Raw genomic sequence first — 18085 nt, forward strand, 5'->3', positions numbered from 1 at the left:
ATACGAAGCCAACTAATATCACTCTGACCTGAGTTCTAGAAGTTATAAAGTGAGCAGGCAAACAACCTAAACCCAAGGACTAAACCTTTCTGAGTCCAAGGAGAAGTCTTTGAGAGCTAATAGAGAGGAGCCTCCTCCATCTCAGAACCACCTACAGAACAGCAACTGAAAATATACTTTCCTTCCTCCAAAGATGCCCTCAGCTTGTTCTTCAATGTGTTCGAAGTCAAGAGCACCTGAAGAGTTAGAGAGAACAGAACTTCAGATGCAGGAAGGAATGAAAACGTGCTGCCTGTGAACTTCCCTCCCAAACACCCTTGCCTCTGCTCATGGATTAACCTCAAGTTTTCCAGCTTCTTTTACTGAAAAGCTCTGAAGCCAGGTCAAGCTGGATCACACTGTCCACTGGCTCCAGGTCTCTACTCAGTGCATGACCCCTTGTGAGAGGCACTACCTCCTTCCAAGGAGCCTCAGACCTTGCTAGGTGGGCTTATTTCTACTACTATCTTTCTCTTATCCATCACCACTATATCCTGGGCAGGGAAAAACTTCTACCCAGAGTAAAAGTTGCTAGTGGACAGTCAATTTTCTCAGAGAATTTTGTTCTGGGTGTTTTTTTTCCCCAGTCTTTCACACAACCATAACATTAGAACCCTCAGCTGTCTTACGACTAAGACAATCAAAGATGGAAGAAATAAGATCTACTCCAGAAGGAATCTGGGCTCTTGCAATTATTTGTTTGCCCCAAATGGGTAACTCCCAGGATGTCATTCTAAAATATGGTCACCTTCAAATATATTCACATTTTACCCTTGTTCTAGAACGTACTCTCTGGACTTTCAGCTGTCACTAGACCCGGGTCCCAGTTCGCGGCAGAAATCCCATCCTGGCATCGCTCACCTGGCACGCTACTTGGTCCTTCTTGGCTGCTGTTTCCGGAGGGTGTTTCTGAAGTCTGGGAGTTGCTTTCATCAAACTCCCGCTTAAATATGCACAGGAGGCAGGAGATCCTATAATCCAACCTCACATTCAAAATAAACTAGAGATTCAAGTGGAAATGGAAACAGACTGGTTACATTAGCATACCACCTGGAACACCCCGCCAAACCGCTGCACTCTGGCTGGGCCTGGTATCTGCTGCACCAATTACCTTAAACACTAAGTGAGCCAAGTATTTGGCTTAAGATTTCAACAGTCTTCAAAGACTTGCATGGGATACATCAATTCTGCCCGCAGCACCTTAAGCTTCTAGTAAAAACTTCAGCATCCCGGCAATTAATTTAATAATCAGAACAATAAATCACTCACTCCCCACTCCATCCTCTATAAAACATTACTTTATTTCAGCAAGTATCGAATGCCGACGCTGAGTCTTAACAAGGGCGGAGTTGGCTGCTTTTAAGAGAACTGACAGAGAAAAATGCATTTTCCATACTGAGAATTAGCTTGGCTCTTTATTCTCTATGAATGACTGTTTTCTTTGATGTAGATACAAACTCCTGGGCTCCCTCTTCTTTCACTCCCTGTGCTCCCTCCCCATCCGCTCCAACACAAGGATGCTTTTTCCATGATTGTGGCTGGAGCCAAAACACAAAGATCAGTCAACGACTCGAAACTGTAAAAGGACCTTACCGACCGTCTCTTCTCTCTCATCTCTGCCCCACCCTCCTGGGACTGTGGTCACCTCTTCGAGACTGCAACAGGTTCTTGGTTTATCTTCCAAGTTTTTTTTCCCCGCTGCACCATGAAGTTTGTGGGATTCTAGTTCCCTGACCAAGGATTGAACCCAGGCCCTCAGCAGTGAAAGCACGGGGTATTAACCATTGGACCACGAGGGAAGTCCCTATCTTTCAAACTCTTGGTCTACACTTCCTGACTGACTACTGGGCATCCCCTTCAGTGTCCTCCCGATGTCTCAAACTCAGGACTGTACCAAACAAACTGTCCATTCTGCCTGGTTTCTCTTGCGCCCAGTCAGTCTCAGGACCTTCCGCACACACACATCTCGATGACGCAGCCCTGCTGGCTCTGCCTGTGCCACTCCTCAGGACCTCTCCCGTGCTGTATTTCACCCTGCTCCCAGCCGCTCCCTCCCACCTCCGTCATCACACTACCAAATTACCAGGTCTACCTCCCAAAGGTCTATCTTCTTAGGTTAGCTCCCCGCTTGGCAACAAAGGCTCCCCCAGAATCAAGTCCTAACACGTCAGGCACCCAAAATTTTCCAGAGTCTGCCTTTCCAACCTCATTTCTGATAACTTTTTTTCAGCACACGCCACGTCCCTGCCCAAGGAGAAGGGCTTACTGACCTTGAGCAATGATACTCTGGCTCAACCTACTCCACCCGTCTGAAAATGGCCCCTTGTTTCTACACAACACCTGTCCATGGCTAAAGGCTCAGATAAAATCTTACCTCCTCTTTAAAATCTCCCCTGGTCCTTACTAAATGGGATCACCGGACCCACCCGTATATCAGGAGAATGTTTTTCTCATGGCCTTATTTCCATGTACACACAGCTTCATCGTACCTCCTTTTCCTATTAGACTTTAAACACCCTGGAGACAGAGGCCCTGTCCAAACTGTCTGTGCTTTCCTCATACAGCCCCTCATCTAGCCAGGCAAAGTGCCTGCATGTTGTAGATCAGTAAGTATTTGCTGAAAGAATCCATCAATTAAATGTTCTCAGATTATTACAGTAATCACCACAGTGAGTAGACCTCAAGATGTAACCAATTTTCACATCACATCAATTCTGATAAACACACATGATATCCACATACTTGGGACCTGTATGCCACGGCCTGAAATCTTTGAAATCTTTCCCTACTTTTGCTCAGACAGAAATTCAATGAGTTTCCTGTACCTAAATCGTTCTTTATTGGCTTCAGTAATTATTTTGAGGAGTTCCACTGTTGCTTTCAAACCATCAGTTAACTGTGATTTTAGAATTTTAAAAAATCCTTCCATCTGTAAATATGCATATTTCTCCCCTCCATCTCAACTCCTCATCTCCATCCTTTCTGGGGTTGAGATCAGGCAGTGTGGGATAAAAGAGAAAGGTGATTACAGCATTCTTTTCATTAACGAGCAGCTAATTTTGTTAATGAATTAAAAACTCCCAGGGAGCAGAAAGAGGAAAACATAATTTGTTGGAAGACTGGAAGGTTCGCATAGGAAGCAGAGGGCTTCCATCCCCTCTTCCCTAGGCCAGGACTTTGCTTCTACAATTATCCTCTCTCCTCTTTTTCAGTAAGTCCCCCCTCTTAACATGATCACTTCCATTCAGCATACAATCTTGCTGATATCCCTTAACTTAAATATGACCAACAATCACCTTGCAGCCCCCACCACCGACTTATCTCTGTGCATCTTTACAGCAAATCCACTCAGGACAATTTTATGCCCTGACTCCCCACTTCATCTTCTCCCATTCCTTCTTGACCTTGACCTGTTTCCAGACTTGCCAACTGTGCTTCCACCTCGGGTCTCTGCATTTATTATTCCCTCTTGGAGTCTCAGAGACTCTTTCCCTAAATATGAGTTCCCTCACTGCTCTCTGAATGGGAAGACCTTCTCTGACAATTTCATCAAAACATGTACCCCCAAGGGCCTCCAAATAGTCTTGGCTCTCTTTTATACTTTAACATCCTTGGTACATACACTGTTCTATGCCTATGTGTTTGTGTGTGCTAAGTTGCTTCAGTCATGTCTGAGTCTTTGTGACTGTTTGGACTATAACCCACCAGGTGTCTCTGTCCATGGGATTCTCCAGGCAAGACTACTGGAGTGAGCTGCCATGCCCTCCTCCAGGGGACCTTCCAGACCCAGGATCGAACCCCCATCTCTCTTGTCTCCTGCTTTGGCAGGCAAGGATTCTTTACCACTGGTGCAGCCTGGGAAGCCATTATGTGCTTATGCCCCCTATCAAAACGTAAGCGGGAATGACTCTGTTCATTGCTGGATTTTCAGTGCTTAAAAGTACTTGGCATGGAATCAGTATCAAGAAGTATTCATTGAATATATGAATGGATGAAGAAGGGAGAAAGGGAAGGCTTGAGGGAGGAGTTACAAACTTTATGGAACTTTGAACTGAGTTATGAACAAAAAGCAGGGATCTCAGCTATGGACAGAGTGTGAGTGAATTCTGAGCAAACGGACAGTATGGCTGACAGCAGAGACCAATGATGAGGGAAAGCGAGGGTAACTGCTGACAGTCTGGCATGGCTGGCAGGACAGGGCATGTTGGGGACGGACAGGAGATGACAAGCAGTAAGAGGGCCAGTTCAGAAATGGCACCCGAGGCTAAGGATCTACCTCCACTCTCTTCCCGAAAGCCTGGGGCTCCATCAAAGCACGGCCACTGCACACAGATGCTCCCCTGTGAAGCACACTCCTGCCCCTACTTCTGGCCCATGATTACCTGGAGTATTTCAATGATCTTCAGCTTGGTGTCCATCACCATGATGTCCTCCTTCTCCGGCTCGGCCTGTTTCACGTTGCCCTCAGGGGCGGTGGCCGTGGGTGTCATGGGCAGGAAGCCTCCTCCCCGGAGCACCACCTGGGTCATCAGCTCTCCGACCCCATGGATGGACCGCATCACGTTACTGCCTAGGAAGGGCCAGGACAGACCCTGGTCACGACAGACCCCTGGAGCACACTCTGGGGCACACCTGGCCAGGGGCAGAGGCTCTTCAGGACAAGTCATTTCACACGTCTCTGTCCCAGTACATTCTATGACCCTGGGAACCTGATGGGTTAATACCTATCAAAAATGCAGGGCTTACTATGGAAGACAGTATGGAGATTTCTTAAAAAGCTAGGAATAAAAGCACCATATGATCCAGCAATCCCACTCCTAGGCATATACCCTGAGGAAACCAAAATTGAAAAAGACACATGTACCCCAATGTTCACTGTAGCACTATTTACAATAGCTAGGACATGGAAGCAACCTAGATGTCCATTGACAGATGAATGGACAAAGAAGCTGTGGTACATATACACAATGGGAATATTACTCAGCCCTAAACATGAATGCTTTTGAGTCAGTTTTAAAGAGGTGGACAAACCTAGAGCCTATTATACAGAGTGAAGTAACTCAAAAGGAGAAATATAAATATCATATACTGACACATATGTATGGAATCTAGAACGATGGTACTGATGAATTTATTTGCAGGGCAGCAATGGAGAAACCAGAGAAGGCAATGGCAGCCCACTCCAGTACTCTTGCCTGGAAAATCCCATGGATGGAGGAGCCTGGAAGGCTGCAATCCATGGGGTCGCTAAGGGTCGGACACAACTGAGTGACTTCACCTTCACTTTTCACTTTCATGCATCGGAGAAGGAAATGGCAACCCACTCCAGTGTTTTTGCCTGGAGAATCCCAGGGACGGGGGAGCCTGGTGGGCTGCCGTCTATGGGGTCGCACAGAGTCGGACACGACTGAAGTGACTCAAAATAGCAATGGAGAAACAGACATAGAGAACAGACTTGTGGACACAGGGAGGGGGAGGAGAGGGTGAGATGTATGGAGAGAGTAACATGGAAACTTGCATTGCTGCTAAGTCGCTTCAGTCGTGTCCAACTCTGTGCTACCCCATAGACGGCAGCCCACCAGGCTCCTCCATCCCTGGGATTCTCCAGGCAACAATATTGGAGTGGGTTGCCATTTCCTTCTCCCATGCATGAAAGTGAAAGTGAAGTCGCTCAGTCATGTCCGACCCTTAGTGACCCCATGGACTGCAGCCCACCAGGCTCCTCCATCCCTGGGATTTTCCAGGCAAGAGTACTGGAGTGGGGTGCCATTGCCTTCTCCCATGCATGAAAGTGAAAGTGAAGTCGCTCAGTCATGTCCAACCCTTAGCAACCCCATGGACTGCAGCCCACCAGGCTCCTCCATCCATGGGATTTTCCAGGCAAGAGTATTGGAGTGGGGTGCCATTGCCTTTTCCGGGAAACTTACATTACCATATGTAAATTGGATAGGCAATAGGAATTGGAAGTATGACTCAGGGAACTCAAACAGGGGCTCTGTGACAATCTAGAAGGGTGGGATGGGGAGGGAGATGGGAGGGATGTTCAGGAGGGAGGGGACATGGGTGTACCTATGGCTGATTCTTATTGATGTTTGACGTAAAACCACAAAATTCTGTAAAGCAATTATCCTTCAATAAAAAAATAAAGTGGCAAAAAAAAATAATCCAGGATTTAAGGAAGTAGGTGAAAGAGCGTGGGCTTTGAAATTGCCCTAAGGAGCAATTTTATGTGTTAAATCACCCGCCCAATTGTATGGCCACCCACTGCATGCCTGCTGCTGTGCACAGAACTAGAAATACAGGAGTTAACAAGACGCACATCCGGTGCTGCACCAACAGCCACCTGATCTTGAGGGCACTGTGCCACCCGTGAGGGTCAGTTTATTCCACTATAGAAGGAGAAAACCCAGCTCAACTGACAGGATCACGTGGCGAATGACTGAGCACAGGCCCTAACAGGCAGTAGGATGCAAGTAGACGTACTTTTTCTATTCCAGCTGGAGAGACTAGCTGAAAAATAATCCACATGTGAGTACCTAGTACGTGTCCATTACAACACTAAAACAAAGGAGAAAAACAAACACATCAAGGCAGATTTTCCTACTCACAAATTGGAAACAGGCTACCCAGACACAGTCTGAATTTCATTTACTCACATACGAACATAAGCACAGATTATCACGGCACATCAAGAACAGTGAAAGCACATAAGCATTCCAGCTGTGAGGCAAATTTCAAATGGTGCAGTGGAATATGCAACTTCATTTATAAATGTAAAAACTACAGCAAAGTGTTAATAATCATTGACTCTGAGTCATGGGTCCATAGGTGTCCCCTCTACTCTTCTTTCCACTTTTATTTATATCTGAAAATGTTCGTAAAGTCAAGAAGAAAAGGACGAAGAAAGGATGCGACATCACGTGGTAATGTGACATCACGTGGTAAGCATGGCAGAGGTAGGAGGAGGGGCAAGCATGTCCCCACGTGTGGGCACCATCAGAGCCCCCCTCCTCAGCTTCTCCACACTGTTCTCACCTTTATTCTCCTCTCCCTTCGCCATCTTGCTGATGGGGAAGATTGTGGTCACGTGCACACAGTCCAATATGGCCAGGAGGATTTTGGTTAATCGGAGAAGGTCAGAGAAGTTGTAGAAACCAAAGTATATGAGATTCCTAGCTAGGTTGACAACCTATTGTATTTAAAAGAGAGAGGAGGGAGATGGATTAATTAAACAGTATCCTTCAGTTCCATTTCAGGTGGACTATTTTATAAATGACTGATTCTGACCTTCTTTACCATAAGAGAAGTCATTTAATTTACTTGCAGTTTCTGATCAAATTTAATTTAGCTTCATAAGGAGAAAAAATAAGAAATGGAAACCTGCAAAGCTGCTGATCTGTTCTGATGACTGGTGAATAAAAAACCAACCTCATCACTAGGTCTGTGTAGCTTCCCAAAGATAATAGAGGGCAAGCCAAGGTACACCCAACAAGGACACAGGTAACATTGCAACGCTTGGAAATCTAACTTCTAAAAAGGCAAAGTGATTGCAAAGAAAAATATTCAACTCAAAGGTGATAAGGATTTGTGTCCCTCAAACGATTAATCTATGAAAGAATTTGTGTCCGTCAAACGATTAATCTACGATAGATCCTAAGCACAGTCTGGTTTCTTTCCTGCCACTTTTAATACAACGTACAGAGCATACATAATGTTCTATCATTTTACACGATTTAATCCACCACGTGTATGTTTCTTGCAAAGCATACAGGTCACTTCACCATGAGTTACCTCAAACGTAAGTTTATTTTTCTCCTTATCAGAGAAAGGGAACCTCTGACACACCACATCTCTTAAATATTCCTCCACAAATTCCATGGTCTGAGCGAACCTTTCCTTAATTTCATCTTTGGAGGCTCCACTACTATCGTAGCTGAAAGGAAAGGAGAAAGAAAAGGCAATCAAAGGTCAAGTTCCTCCCAGTGAGGCCTTCCCTGTTTGCTTAGCCCCTAAAGCCAGAACCACCCACCCCAACACTTCCCACCATCTTGTCCCTATTTACTTTCCCTGCTCAGCAACCACCACTAACGTATATATTTTAGTCCTTTATCTTAGTTATTGTCTGTCTTTCCCCACTAGTGTAAACATAGTTTCCTTTTTTTTTTCTTTTCTGGCCACGTCACACAGCATGTGGGATCCTAGTTGCCCGACCAGGAATTAAACTCACACCCCCACAGTTGGAAGTGCAGAGTCTTAACCAGCAAACCACTAAGTCCAACATGCTTTTCTTGTTTATTCCCAGATAGATTCTTTAAGCCTGGCAGGCAGGAGACACTTTAAGTATTTGCTGAATAAAATAGACAAACAAGGTATAAAAGGGCAATCATACCATCTTTTACCTTCTTGAGGGAAGAAATAATGCTTGCTATCCTTAATTACATTTTCATTAAAAAAAAAAACAAGACTTAGTCTTTCTTCTCTGATTGAACTAGACTTAACCTGACCATAAGGCCTTTGTCTTCTGCTACACAGAACACTTCAGCTAAGACATTTTAAAGCAATGTAAGGTCTTAACAGGGCAAAGGAGCCAGGCTCACTCATCAATGGCGATCTCGGAGGGGATCTCAGACCAGAGGCGGGCGTATTTCACGGGGGTGACCTGCTCCTGGGGGTCTCGGTCCACGTGCATGTGGAGCATGAGACGGCAGAATGACGCCCGCAGGTCGTAGGGCAGGTTCTCGTCGGACATGCAGCGGAGGATGAGATCCACGTCCAGCTGGCCCGAGATCTCATTGATGGCAAGGTACTGGCGGTCCAGGCACATCCTCGCAAAGAGGTTCAGCTGGTACCTGAGAAAAGGAAAGTTGCAGAGAGCTCACACTTCCAGAAACACACAGCAGGAGTCAAAGGAGGGGCCCAGATCTCATAGGAGTGGTGTATGGCCACGTGAACTTGTACATCAACACTCTTCACCTGGTTGTGTACACCCAAGTCTGGCTTCTGTATCCAGCAGAAAAAAGAACAGTTCAAGCCATGCCAACAGTCACACATGTCTATCCCGTGTGGGAGTACCTACATGGCTAGTTGATTCCATTTTGCCCGTATTTTATAAGATGGGGGAGAAAAAATGAAAAATCATTTTCATTAGGGTGAAAACGGTTATCTATTTCCTTAGTTATGCCTTTTAAAAAATATTCATTTGGCTGTGCCTGGTCTTAGTTGGGGCACAAAGGATTCTCAGTCTTCACTGTGGCATGCAAACTCTTAGTTGTGGCATGTGGGATCTAGTTCCCTGATCAAGGATCAAACCCAGGCCTCCACCATTGGGAGCTCAGAGTCTTAGCCACTGGACCAGCAAGGAAGCCCTACTTTAGTTCGGCTTTTATATAGCACATTAAAGACCGCAAAGGAAATGGTAAAGGTTTCAGACCTTCACTGAGGTTACTTAGAAATTTTATGACACTTTTGGGGTCTTATCTCATACAGCTCTGCTCTTTGACTTCACACACATGTGAAAAACATAGTGGAAAAAGTAGGGGACTCCTCAAAATGTCTTAAGGTTTCCTCCTCACCCAATTACATGTGATCTCTGTGAAGTTCCAAACTTGGTCTAATTACATGCTCATAACATCAACAAAAATTAAAGAGTGTCACAATATTCAGAGAGTGCAAAGACAAACAAAAGCTCTCATTTACAACTGGTGAGAGTGAGCACCAAAATATCCAATCCAGGACTGCTTGCTTAATGAGTTTAAAATACGCATATGCCCCAATCTCATAATTTCCTGGTATGGAATGGAAATTCCTACACATGCGCACCAATCTGAACAATGATGTTCCCTGACACGAAGAACTAAATTGTGGCACACAATGAATTCAAAGAGAAAAGAAAATGTTGGCATAGTAATAAATGGAATAACGTTCAGCAGTCAAAATTAAAGAAACGGACCTACCACCATTAGCGTGAATCCATTTCAGACTCAATGTTGAATTAAAAGGGCAGGTTTCAGAGAAAAACTCAGAGTATGGAACCATTTACATAAAATTTTAAGGCTGAATAAAATACTATGTGTTATTTATGCATGCACAGAAATGTAAAATAGAAACATACATAGTGTGGAAGGTCACCCACCATCTGCGTGAATGGAGAGAACAAAATACAGGAGGGTCACAAAGGGCACTGCAACCGCAAAGTTTTGCTTTTATTAAAGAATGACGCTGGCACTACTCTATCCATCTCCTGTCTTCTTTTCTTTTTAAAGTGTTTACTGGTTCCCTTCCCTTGAGGTGGCCGAGTCAACAGGTCTTACAGCTGGGACCAAGGAAACACCAGGATGGGGGTGGAAACCAATCAACACGGCAGGTTCTCACTGTCCAAGGAAGGAGTTGTGGATACAGAGGGTGAAGATGAGAGTAACCCTACGGTGCTGGAGTGGAGCTGAAAGTCGTGATGTGAACTCAGGGTTTTTATCACATTCATATACATTAATACAGAAACAGATGTGTGTGTGTGTATGCAGATAGAGACATCAAGAGAGGTGTGTATACACATGCACATTTCTTAGCTCTGCCTGTAAAAGTTCTAAGAGGCTGGCACTATTGTCTCTGTCTTGCAGGTAAAGGAACTGGGACATAGAGGTGGATAACTGGACCCAAGTCAAAAAGTTAGTATGTACCATTGCTTTATTTAAAATGGATAACCAACAAGGACCTACTGTATAGCACATGGAACTCTGCTCAAAGTCATGTGTCAGCCTGGATGGGAGGGGAGTTTGGGGGAGAATGGGTACATGCATCACTGTCAGGGATGCAGCCATACATGTACAACTATCATATTATTAATCAGCTAGACTCTAACATAAAAGTTTTTTAAAGTCAGTATGTAGAGAGGTGACCCCACAGCCTGACTCGTATCTACCACAAACCACATCCACGTGCTACACTGTGTAGAGACCAACAACTGTGAGAAGGAGCTGATGCAACCACGCAGCTTCCTTGTGACCAAGCCATGCCCCGGTATCACTGCCCTACTATGTAAGTATTGCTGACAGCTCACACTCTACAAACTCCTGAAACACACATTTGTCTTTCTGATGGACTGTCTCATGAGAGGACATCACAGGGCGCCCGTGCACAGGCCTACACACCTGTAGTAGCCAAGGACGTCGCGGTCTTCCTTCTGACCCTCCTTGGCATCCTGAGCCAGCTCCCGGACGCTCTTACTGCGAACCTCCTTGTTGCTGTCCCTCCAGAAGAGCCATACTTCTTCCTCATCCTCGCCTGCCTCCAGGGCATTCTCTCCAGTAGAAACGCCTTCAAATTCAAAACGGGAGAGCACCAACCTGAAAACGTAGGAGGAGGTGGGAAAACTCATTATGTCTGAAATCCTCGCTTGTCGCTGATCAACTGTATTTGTGCTTTGAACTCCAGCTGTGCTTTCAGCACGCACACGCACATGCACACACACACAAAGCCACTTCGTTTCTCCCTTGGGCAGAACCTCAGGGAGAGACAAACATCGACTTCTTCATATACTTTAGCTCAGGTGTGCCCCACTAGGGCGGCTGTGTCTCCCCAGGGGATGCTTGGCAACGTCCGGAGAAGTCTTTGGTTGTCCCAACTAAATGGGAGAGGTACTGTTGGCAACCGGTAAATACACACAGGAAGACTGCTGCACTTCCTGTGAGGCACAGGACAGCACCCACAGCACAGAACTGCTTGGCCCCAAATGTAAAAGGCCAAGGTTGAGAAAGTCAGCTTTCAGCCCAAGCTCAAAATTATGTTATGCATGAGACCCCTCCCCCACAAAAATCGCCAAGTTTAGGGCATAAGTGTTTTTAAAAAACATTTCTTTTTTAACATTGATATGTTACTGGCAGTATATGCTTCCCTTTTACAAATGAATCAACTACTACTTTCCAAACTTCTGTAGACCAATGAACACTTTGTGAATAGTGGTAATTTCACAAGTGCTTCCCAACAATGTCTTAATGACAATGAATTACCTCCTTTAAAATTTAAACCTGGGGATCCTAACTGGAGAACTTCCACGTCTTAAAATGAAATCAAGGGTGTGTAAGATGCTCCCCAGTAGCCCACATCGCTTTCGACTCAGTAAGCGAAGTAAGTGACATCACCATACAGAGGAGGCCACCACAGCAGAAGCAAATCCAGTAACTCCTCTAATCAAGATGCTGGCATGAAGCTAATCAAAGGCCAGCCAGCCTGACTTCAGAAGCGAAGGGGCTGGGTGTAACTCCCCACGGCACAGACAACCACCGAGGCACACGCTCTCCATCTAAATCCTGTTCTCACCTTTATAGTCACTCCCCGACCCCCACTCACTTGGTCTCAATGAGGATGTCGGCATTGGTTGGATTCAGCACGGCTTTACATATCAGTTCCTGAGTCACTGGAATGGATTTGTTCATGGACACGCAGAGGTCAGAGAGGTAATCTAAGAATCTGTGGAGAAACAGAAACCAAACCAAATGCTTTTTGTAGCCAGAGCAAGGGTTAGGTCTTGAGGACGTGGCTCTCCCTCCAGAGGGTAGACCCAAGCTACCTTTACCACAAGTCAGAGAGGCTTTGGGTTTCAGCGTGCATGGTATCACCAGTTACCCAGACATGGGAGGGCGGGAAGAGAAAGGAGGAGGGGAGAGAGCAGAGGGAGGCAAGGAAGGAGGGGAAAAAAGAAAGAAAGAAAAGCACAAGAACAAGGATGGGAGTGACTGCTGTGAGGAAGAGGTGATGCGGTAAAAATGAAAAGAAGAAGCAACCAAGTAAGATCCAAGCAACCCAAGATGGTGCTGGGTACCCAGAGAGGGGAGGGGTCTGATGTTGGAGGCCTAAATCGGAATCCTGGTTCTGGTCTTCTCTGCTGCATTTCGACATGTACTGTTATTTGGGGGAAATTATTTAACCTAACCATGTTTCAGTTTTCTCATCGATGAAAATGGATAACCTTTCACCCCCGAGGGCTCTTCTGAGGATTAAATCAACTAATTCATGTAAAGTGCTTACTCAGTTCAGTCCCTGGCACACGAGAGGGTCCATAAGATGTTAGTTGTTTTTAATAGGTGGGAGGAGTCAGTTTCATAATAACACCTTCAGCTCTCTAGCGTCACTGTTTCTAATATCCACATTGTAAACTAGTTCCCACATCCCCTGACATGGGGTGGATCTTAATTAAAACAAGAAAAGAGAAGAAAGTATACAGGGAGGGTGGGATCTGTAATAATGCAATAGAATTGACAGAATTCACTACTGTAAATACAAACACTCAGGTAATAACTATGTGTGCAAAAGACTTACTGATATTTGGGGAAGTTCTGACTGGTCATAGCAGGGTGCTACAAAGTGAATGAGGGGTCGACAGCTGTCACTTACATATAAGTGCCAGGCACTTCACATGTATTTATCTTCATTTAATTTTTATAACAGCTTATCTGATAGATGAGATTAAAGCTCCAGGTCACCAGCTGGTGAACTGTGGAGCCAGGATTCTACCCTGGTCTCCTTTCCATACCATGCTCTTTTCACGACTCAAAGCGCCTCTCAAGACCTGCTCAATCAAGACCTGGGGCCTAGCAGGCCCAAACAAAGGACATCTAGTTAAAACAGAACAGAACAACCCACCACGACCAGCTCAGAGACTGCATCGTAAACACAGAGGGACCTCCTGCCGACCAACCCCACCTCTGCCTCACCTGGGCTCCCTGTTCTTCCGCACCAGGCTGACGAAGGTGTCAATCTCTGCCGCGGTGATGTGTTTTTCCAGGAGTTTGCGATTATTGTGCAGAAGGGCGGTGATAGTGTCTTCAGCCAGCACGTCATAGCCAATCTGCTTCTGCATGAAGCCGAACTGCTTGGCTATGTACTCCTTCGAAGCGAGGAGAGAGAGGTAAGCAAGGAGGACAGTGTGGTGAGGCGCAGAGTAAGGGAAGGGGCAGCAGCCCCCGAGGAGGGCTACTCCCTTCAAGGAAAATCACAGGGGAGTGTCCTTCCCCAACTTCCCAACCCAGGGAGACAGCCGCAAACTCTCTCACATCCTTTAGTTTACTAAACCTGCCACACAGGTATCACTAAGTAACATATCCTGTATTTACAGATGGGCATTTTCTTACGTCCACAGTATAAATTTTAATGTGGTGACTTATTTTTCTAAAGGTCAAGAGTTGTTTTCCAGCTCTGATTTTATTACTCATTCAAGAGGATTAAACTGTGCCTCACTGCCCTGTGTTGCTGAATAAACATGGTGAAGTCTACCTGGATATTTTGAACAAAGTTATTACTCCATTGTGTCTTCCTTATCTGGGATGAAAATTAAAGTCAGTGGGTAATTGTAAACATGTGAAGAAGTGAAATGAAAGTCACTCAGTTGAGTCGAACTCTTTGTGACTCCTTGGACTATACAGTCCATGGAATTTTCTAGGCCAGGATACTAGAGTGGGTAGCTGTTCCCTTCTCCAGGGAAATCTCCCAATTCAGGGATTGAATCCAGGTCTCCCGCATTGCAGGAAGATCTTTTACCAGATGAACCACCAGGGAAGCCCAGGAATATGTAAACCAGTCAATTACATTCACAGAACACATGGAAACATCTCTGACTTGTCTTTTGAGATCAGATATGATGTCCCAATGAAATATTTCAGAAGGCCAGGAAGCCTCTTATAAATACTTTTGTTATTCAAAGATATTTTCCCTGTCCAAGACAGACTGCTTGCTCAAAGCTCAAGAGGCCCTTGAAACTTGGTTTCATTTTAATTCATTAATTTCAAAATCTTAAAAGTGACTAAGGACTAACAGAGTGGACTTGGGCCACTTTTCAGCCCTCAGTAAGGATGCATGTCTGAGAATTCATCAGCCCCCAGGGATACGTCAGTACTACTGCCAAAAGGCACAGGGTCCATAAACAACCAAGCCAAGACACCCATAGCAACAGCAACAAGAAGGACTGGTCTAGTCCTCTGATGTACAAGCAAAAGGTCTCGGCACACATTACAGACTGACGCATCCTCATGGGAAGAGAATAAAACCTCTTTAGCACAAGTATGGTGTAAGTATGGTACTCACACACAAGAGGGGTTTAAACCGACCATAGTGCCCGACGGCAACCTATGCTAACGAATGAACACAGCATCACCAGTGTGTGATGCTTTGTATCTAAACAGTAGCAAAGGCAAAGCGAATGATTTAGAAATACTGGGTTGGCCGAAAGTTTGTTCAGGTTTTTCATAACATCTTGTGGAGAACTCAAACTTTTTGGCCAGCCCAATACTTGCTAATAAAGTTGTATCTAATACTTCAGAGCACTGCTTAGGACCAACGCTGTGTGATGATACACAAAAAACTTTCACTACAGAGAACAGTTTACATTTAAAGGCCAGATATAGCGGCGGTCAAAGCTTAAAAACAAAGTCTTATGTAACACACTGCAGGGACTGGAGTCCACATTATAAGCAGCATCACTGTGCACTTATAGTAGTTTATGGAACGCAGGGTTTCTTGAACTCAGCAGTACCTACTGAATTCTTGGACTGGATAATTCTTTGTTGGGGGTGGGGGGACTGGGCTGGGCTTGCCCAGATGCTAAATAGAATCCGTGGCCTCCATCCACTTCATGCCAGTAGTATTCCCAAGTTGTGACACTCAATAGCATCTCCAGACATTTCCACACGTCCTCCTGGCCCAGGGCAGGGTGGGGGTGGGTGGTGAAATTTCTCCCAGTTAACAACCACTGACACAGTGATTCCTCAGCATCTCCAGTTGTTTGGAACCCTCACAGAGGTTTAAATATTTAACTCGTAGAGAGACTATATTGTTTGTGTTTGTGTGTTTACTTGTCATGACAATAGATGATGACTTAGAACGTCTAAAACACGAGCCAGAACCAAAACAAAGAGGAAGTTACCAGCAGAGGTGGAGGGAATGGATGGGGCACGAAGAAAAGATTTCACTCCATTTCCAATAAAAGCACATGGAACCACTGCACCCTTACACCTTCCAGAAGTGTGCCATAAGAAATACTGTACATGTACACACTGCTATATTTAAAATGGATAGCCAGCAAGGACCTACTGTATAACACAGGGAATTCTGCTCAATGCTATGTGGCAGCCTGGATGGGAAGGGAGTTTGGGGGAGAATGTATATATGTCATGTATGGCTGAGTCCCTTTGCTGCCCACCCGAAACTATCCCTACTTTGTTAATCAGCTATAATCCAATATAAAATAAAAAGTTTTAAAAAATACTGTACTTGTAATATCAACATCAAAAAAAAAGAAAATCTCATTCCAAGGACGCTATAGGAGAATTTTCATGTATCCTTCTCAACTCACTCAGCCACTAAACAAATATATACATGGGACACTTAAAACTCATGGAGGAAAGTGAACTCGAGGGAGGAAGCTGTCTGGCACTCCCCAGGGTCCGCAGAGCCCACCTGGTTCTTCCTGTAGTCCTGCTGGGAGTGTCTCAGGACCCGGTAGCAAAGGCGGCAGATGTGTCGGAAGGGCGCGTGCCGCTGGTCTCCCAGCTCCTCCAGACGCAGCATTGGGCCATCACCACAGTCTGTGAACGGGGCCTGTAACAGCTTGAAGATCTGTTTGTGAAAAGAATGAAAACTGCCATCACCTACTGTTTCAACGGCTAAGCCTCCCTGTGGAAAGAATAGAACCTCAAGGGTGGGTGGACTACACAGGAAAGTCTCTATCTAAGTGATCTTAAACCTGAAATCTGTGTTCATTCCATCAACTGGGACAGGCTCCTCGGTGAACTCAGTCTTCCTGAACATAACTGGTCCTCAAATACTTGAAAATGTGGTGTTCCCAGCAGCGCCTGGGAGCACAGACTCTGGAATCAGTCGATTCTAGGTCAAAATTATACTTCTTTATTACTTTTCTACAGGTATACATCACAGTCAAGGTAACCTTGAATTTTCCCAGCAGTAATATGGAGAGAATAATACCCAGCTCACAAGGGTGTTATAATGATGAAAGTAGATAATGATGAAAGTAGATGAAAGTATACAGTCAGTTCATGAGCATAGTGCTCACCACAAGTGCTGAATAAAGGCTCCTCCACTGAAATCACAGTTTCAGACCCTATAGGAATCACTATTGCATAAAACAGCATGAGCACCAGAGGCCTAACTTGGGAGTCATCACATCAAACAGCAGGGCAGAATTCAAGACTTGAAACTTGTTGAAACAGGATGCAGTATTAATGAATTTGGTCCAACCATAGTTTAAAAGGAGAAAGAAATCTCAAACCCAAGTTCCTATGGCTAACTCTAGGACTTATAACTAACACGTTTTTCTTTTGGCTCTAGTGGCCAGCAATTTCCAAGCCAAGCTTGCGGCCCCATCTCCAGCAGTTTTAGAGAACTATGTGGTATACATCTCTGCGTGCTTCATCTACCTCGGACTTGTTACTTTCCTCCCTCTAATTCCCTTATACTCTATAGTTTGTTTAAATTTGTACCAAATTACACCATATATGTATTTTCTGTGAGCTAACTTCGTTTTCTACTCATTCTTTATGGAAAGATTTTTTGGTGATTTATAGTGGTCCTTATAAGAGCCTCTAAAGGCCTTCTGAGTTTATCATATACTCCAAATCTCCCAAATATATTAAATAAGCTTAAGGATGCACTGCCCTTCATATTATCTGTGAGGAAAATAAAGCTGTCAACTGCAATTCTTGTTGGAGTTCCCAAAAGGTAAATTTTGACACAGCTGATATTCAATATGTGTGTTAACAATCAAGTGAATGATCAAACTGTGAAAAGGTGAAGGAAATTTAGTAAGTGAAAAAAAGTCAGTCTGAAAAAGGTACATAGGGTGTGATTCTAACTGTTAAAATATGACGTTCTGGAAAAGGCAAAACTGTGGAGATAATAAAAAGATCAATGGTTAGTTGCCAGGGGTTGGGGGAAAGGGCGGGACAAATGGACAAAGCAGAGAGGATTTTTAGGGTGATGAAACTAGATGATATGATAATGATGGGTCATATCGTAATACATTGGTTCAAACTCACAGCAT

General features: G+C 44.8%; 1 protein-coding gene across 4 annotated transcripts in view; it reads right to left on the reverse strand.

Annotated features, from left to right (window-relative positions):
- The window catches only part of ITPR1 (inositol 1,4,5-trisphosphate receptor type 1), a 321362-nt gene that overhangs the window by 166066 nt on the left and 137211 nt on the right, over positions 1-18085 (reverse strand). For 2 of the 4 annotated variants that reach the window (XM_068981702.1, XM_068981700.1), the window contains 10 exons: positions 16486-16644; positions 13749-13921; positions 12385-12504; positions 11187-11381; positions 8637-8888; positions 7831-7972; positions 7075-7228; positions 4422-4609; positions 901-1039; positions 178-236 (listed from right to left, as the gene is read on the reverse strand). In XM_068981702.1, the coding sequence (XP_068837803.1) occupies positions 178-236; positions 901-1039; positions 4422-4609; positions 7075-7228; positions 7831-7972; positions 8637-8888; positions 11187-11381; positions 12385-12504; positions 13749-13921; positions 16486-16644 (1581 nt within the window). Of the gene's footprint in view, positions 1-177; positions 237-900; positions 1040-4421; positions 4610-7047; positions 7229-7830; positions 7973-8636; positions 8889-11186; positions 11382-12384; positions 12505-13748; positions 13922-16485; positions 16645-18085 lie in introns of all 4 variants that reach the window. The other 2 variants (XM_068981699.1, XM_068981698.1) reach the window with 1 other exon arrangement.

The sequence above is a fragment of the Capricornis sumatraensis genome, chromosome 10 (genome assembly GCF_032405125.1).
Source record: "Capricornis sumatraensis isolate serow.1 chromosome 10, serow.2, whole genome shotgun sequence".
NCBI lineage: Eukaryota > Metazoa > Chordata > Mammalia > Artiodactyla > Bovidae > Capricornis > Capricornis sumatraensis.